We start from the raw sequence: 5,575 nt of genomic DNA, 5'->3' as shown, positions 1-5,575 counted from the left end.
GCACAACATGGTCCTGTGCTTTACTTGACCCTGTGACCATTTAGCAGTGGAGGGGTAGCCAGTCCAGCCCTCAATCCTGACTTTCCAGTGCACTCAGGAAAAGTATGCAACCTATATCCTATTTCCTAAGCAGAAATAATTTAGGGAATTCGTTTTTTTAAAAAAGTATGGGAGTTCTTTCCACCTAAATCGTCATCTCTGATTTTCGGATTAGCAGCCTAAAGATAATATTTTAAAATAATAAATAAAATTCCCAAAAAAAGAAATCTAAAATCCGTTTTTAATTTATTTTTTTTCTCTTTCTTTCTTTACAATGTTGGCACAGAGAAGTGGGAAGTTACTTAGCAGGGTTCCGGGTTTTCTCGCGCCCCGCCCTACCACAGGGTTTTCGTGCCTGGGTCGGTCTGTCCTGCGGAGAGCAATCCCTGTCCATCGGTCCGCTCTCTGCCCGCCCGCCGCGCATCTGCCCTTCTCTTCTGACTCCGCCCCGCATCTGTCCGGAACCGCCTCGCGTCTGAGAGCTGACCCAGTGCGCTTCTGCCAGTCAGTCCCTCCGGACCTGCCGCGAGTCTCAGGCTGCCGAAATCACCGCGCGTCACTCGGTCCGTACCCAGTGGGCATCTTGGGTATCTGGGCGGTCTCCGGTCCCCCGCGCGTGTGTCTGTTTGTCTGTCTGTCTGTCCGATCCGCTGCCTGCAGCCTGACTGCCGGCTCAGCGCACCAAGTGCCCAGTCTGCCCTTTAGCTGACGCTGAGTGTGTGCAGCGGCCTTAGTTAGCTGGGAGCCCGCCTGAGACCGGCCAGGCGGCTGGCGGAGGAATACGCTTTCGGCCCCTGCCCTTGTTGATGTAATTTTAAGCCAACAGGAGCTCGAGGCCTATATTTATGCAGAAAACGGGTCGCGAGGCCTCGATCTGCAAAGCTAGATGTGGGGAGCCAGCCAGCTGCTTGATGATTTCTTACAATTTAACAGGGAAAGGGGAATTTCTTTCCCACTGCTGGTTTTTGAAACTGATTTTAAATCTGAAAGGGTGGAAATTGTAAGTCCCTTTGGTAGAACAGATTCCTTACTGGGATGCCTTTTTGTCTAATGCGTTTGTTCTGAGCCTGCTGACCAGGTGTTTCTGAACTTCATTTTCTCAGCCTCAACATTGTTACTGAGTCTGCTTTTAACTTCCTTCGCCTTGGCTTTTTCTGTTCGCGAACAGCTGCTTGGCCCATAGTTTAGAGAAAGCAGCCTTCTTTTCTCTCCCAAGAGAGCCTCCTCCCTGTGCTCAGAGAAATGGGGAGTGGGGAGCCTAATCCTGCTGGCAAGAAAAAGAAGTACCTCAAGGCTGCCCTGTATGTCGGTGACTTGGACCCAGATGTCACTGAGGACATGCTTTATAAAAAGTTCAGGCCTGCTGGCCCTCTGCGCTTCACCAGAATCTGTCGTGACCCAGAGACCCGCAGCCCCCTGGGCTATGGCTATGTTAACTTCCGCTTTCCTGCAGATGCTGAGTGGGCCCTGAACACCATGAATTTTGATTTGATTAATGGCAAACCATTCCGCCTCATGTGGTCTCAGCCAGATGACCGCTTAAGAAAGTCTGGAGTTGGAAATATATTCATCAAAAACCTGGACAAATCAATAGACAACAGGGCCCTTTTTTATCTATTTTCTGCTTTTGGGAACATTCTCTCCTGCAAGGTTGTATGTGATGACAATGGCTCTAAGGGTTATGCCTATGTGCACTTTGAGAGCCTTGCGGCTGCCAATAGAGCCATCTGGCACATGAATGGTGTGCGGCTCAACAACCGCCAAGTGTATGTTGGCCGATTCAAATTTCCTGAAGAGCGGGCAGCTGAAGTTAGGTCCAGGGACAGAACAACGTTCACCAATGTTTTCGTTAAAAACTTCGGAGATGAAGTAGATGACGAAAAACTGAAGGAAATTTTCAGTGAATATGGGCCAACTGAGAGTGTTAAGGTAATAAGAGATGCCAGTGGGAAATCTAAAGGCTTTGGGTTTGTAAGATATGAGACACACGAGGCTGCCCAAAAGGCCGTGTTAGACCTGCACGGAAAGTCCATCGATGGAAAAGTCCTGTATGTAGGGCGGGCACAGAAGAAAATTGAACGTCTGGCTGAATTAAGGCGAAGATTTGAAAGGCTGAAAGTAAAAGAAAAAAGTCGGCCTCCGGGGGTGCCTGTCTATATTAAGAACCTGGATGAGACCATCGATGATGAGAAACTGAAGGAGGAATTTTCTTCCTTTGGATCAATTAGCCGAGCCAAAGTGATGGTGGAAGTGAGGCAAAGCAAAGGTTTTGGTGTCGTCTGCTTCTCCTCTTTTGAAGAAGCTACCAAAGCAGTGGATGAGATGAATGGTCGCATGGTGGGCTCCAAGCCGCTGCATGTGACCCTGGGCCAAGCCAGGCGCAGGTGGTGAGAATAAGAGTGCTCCATTTGTTTCAGCCTTAAGCTGGTGCCTACTTAGTTTGGGCTACTTTGTGATAAGAGGTTATTTTATGCCAATTCACAGGTGGTTTTTTTTAAGTGAATATTTTCTTTTGAAAAAAAGTGAAGCCAGAAAATCTTGTTCCTTTTAGTGAAGAACATAATTTCTAATTGTAAAACTGTCATTTCGTACTATTTTTTGATGTAATATTCTTAGGGATATGGAGAATAAAGTTGATTCCTCCGCACATTTGTTTTCCTAAATGAGTCAAGGTGAGGTAATTGATTGAATATATTCTCTTCCTTGTTTCAATAACACTACTAAACTTGATTTCTTCTATGAAAATATTCTCAAAATGGTCCAGACTTCTGATTCCATCACGGTGCAGACTTCTAACATGCTTATTGAGAAATCAGTAGTGCAGGGAAAATGTATGTGGTCTAGTTATCATTTGTGCATATTTTTACTTTAAGTTATTACTTAATATGAATATTCTTTTTAAAAGACATGAGCTTTTTTCTTTCCTTTATTTATTTATATTATTTTCATTTTAAAATATATTTTGTGCATACCACAAACTTAATAGTGACTGTGACTAAGTGTCAGGAGTTTTCTTTATTAACTTTATACTCAGAGAAATAAGCATATTGGTGAGTTCTCGGTCAGTACCTTAGGAATTTTTTAAGTTATGAGCTTCATCTTAAAAATCTTTCCTGAGAGATTTGAAATTTGACAACAGTCAAAAGAGCATTCTTACTACTCACTTTTCTAAACTCCTTTTCTCTAAACTCCTTGGATAATGTTAAATTAACAAGAAAGATAAATTACTGCACTGAATTGCCTTTACATATCTATAAGTTTAAGATTTTAACTTCAGCTCTTATTGTCAATATAAAAAGTAAATAATCCATATAATGATGTTGAAAAACTACTTTGAAGAACATGTATTAAACTTGTCATTCTCTTGTAATTGTTGACTATATCCGTGTGAAAATATTCACAGATGTTTCAAATGAAGGAACACATTGTTACTCGTGATTAAATCACATGCCTTCATCTATCATATGAGAGCTATTAATCCACTATACTTCTCTTTCTGTCTGGCTGCTTGAAAGTTGATACAGAATGTTCTGTTCTTTGTTACAGTTACATTATTTAGCCTGTAATTTCTAGGTTACACATTTTCTGTATTTCACTTGCAGTTCCCTTTTCTTCCCACCCATCTAACTTACATCCATATTACACTTTTCTGTTTTCTTTGGACTGCCTTTCTTTAAATATATGCTAGTTTAAATCCATTTTAGAAGTAGCAAAATAAATACCTAATTTATGTAAATTTGAAATAACTTTTAAAAATATATATGATTCAACCATAAGAAAATGTATTGTTTCTATTCTCATTTGGTTTTTATTTCTCTACATAAGAGTCTTGGGTTTCATACATAATTCAATATAAATATATAACTTGTTAACACTTTTGTTAGCAATTTGCCCGCAAAATAATGAGAATAAGCTGTTTCTATGTAATTATCTACAAATTACATGTATGTTAATTATCAAATATTTCCAAATGGAAATCACTTTTTAAAATTTTAAACTCAATACATTCTGATTGTAAAAGATGTACACAATGCAAAAGTTTATAGCGAAAGAAGTAAAATTTCCATAGCTTGGAGATGACCACTATTAATATTTTCACTACTTGTCTTTTTTCCTATTTATACACACACCCTGTTGCAAACAAACAAAAAAAAACATACTATATGTATCGTTACACATAATCATATTTTCACATAATTTTACACATAATCATCTTTTCATGTCAATAAATATTGATCTGTATCATCATTTTAGTGACTGCATAGTATTCCATTATGTGGATGTACTATAAATTATCTAAGTAGTTCATTATTGAATGTGGTTTATATGCTTTTCAATGTATTCTACATTTGTAAACAATGCTGTGAAGAACATCCTTGCTTAAAAACATTTTTGAGTTATATGAGCTTGAAAAAATATCTATAGCATGTAAAAGCTTAAGTCTAGAAAAATAAAAATGCATATCATATTGATATATGTATCATAATTTTGAAAAATGTTCAAGACATAGCCTTCATTCAAATCAACAAAAGAAAACCTAAAATAATGGGCTTTAATTTTTCGTAGTTTAGGAGCCTACTTGCTCTGTATCTTTGTAATCATTAAAATATATGAAAATGATGCAACTCCAAATATAATTTAAAATAGTTACAGTGGTAATGATTTACCATTTGTACTCACTATTCCTTTTTTACAGCGTTCATTTCAAATTTATAGACCTGAAGTCTTATTGTTAATCTAAAACCTTTACAAATGCTTTGATTCAATATAAATCACTGAAAATTTCTAGAAAGTAAAAATCTTCAAGTATAAGCATTTAATACATTTGGGGAAATTAAGTATTTAAATTATTGCTATTTTCAAAAAGTTTGTCAGTATAAAGAAAAGGAGTAATTAAAATATGCCTATGTATAGATAAAATATACATGTTAGGACCCTGTGAAACAATCAAAAGAACTCTTTAAATTCAGTTGGTGAAGAGCAGGGGGAAAATATAAAGGATACACAATCTCCATTTGAGCAGAAACACCTGGGAAGTTTTTCAAACTTGTATTTTTCATTTTTAGGTACATTTAATAGACTCCTAATAATTAAGGTTTCCAGAGGGCAGCAAAACTACTGAAAAGCTTAAATCAGTGACTAAACATTAAAAATAGGTTATTGTTCATTTCCTAGAACAAGGTTATTAGTAAAAATTAATAAAAATGTACCATCAATGATCAACTTAAGAATGCACTATTCAGTACAAGTTTTTTTTGTTTACTTTTTATTTATCATTCCCTTTTTATTTTTATTTTTTGCTTTTCAAAACAATCACTTGTACAATTTTCAAATGTGCCCAGGCAGAAGAAAATTAAAAGCATTGCTTTGTTATTACAAGCTATCATATTAAATGTTATTTTGGGGAGGCTTTTCTGTCAGGGAGTTTCATACATACTAGTGCCTTTCAGATTGTATTTATGGCTAGGGGGGGAAATAAATGTTACATGTGTAAGTGATATTTTTAGCCCAGTGAAAAAAAAGTAAGAATACTTAT

General features: G+C 37.4%; 1 protein-coding gene across 1 annotated transcript; it reads left to right on the top strand.

Annotated features, from left to right (window-relative positions):
- The first annotated feature begins 419 nt into the window (after positions 1-419).
- On the top strand, positions 420-3,807 carry PABPC5 (poly(A) binding protein cytoplasmic 5). The gene is made up of 2 exons (XM_081125445.1): positions 420-602; positions 1,143-3,807. Exon 2 carries the CDS (start codon positions 1,282-1,284, stop codon positions 2,428-2,430), a length of 1,149 nt encoding a protein of 382 aa, XP_080981571.1. The 5' UTR covers positions 420-602; positions 1,143-1,281; the 3' UTR covers positions 2,431-3,807.
- Positions 3,808-5,575: the final 1,768 nt, after the last annotated feature.

Source organism: Miniopterus schreibersii (genome assembly GCF_964146895.1).
Source record: "Miniopterus schreibersii genome assembly, chromosome: X".
NCBI lineage: Eukaryota > Metazoa > Chordata > Mammalia > Chiroptera > Miniopteridae > Miniopterus > Miniopterus schreibersii.
The sequence above is the reverse complement of the archived record's forward strand: the minus strand, read 5'-3'. Positions and strand labels throughout refer to the sequence as shown.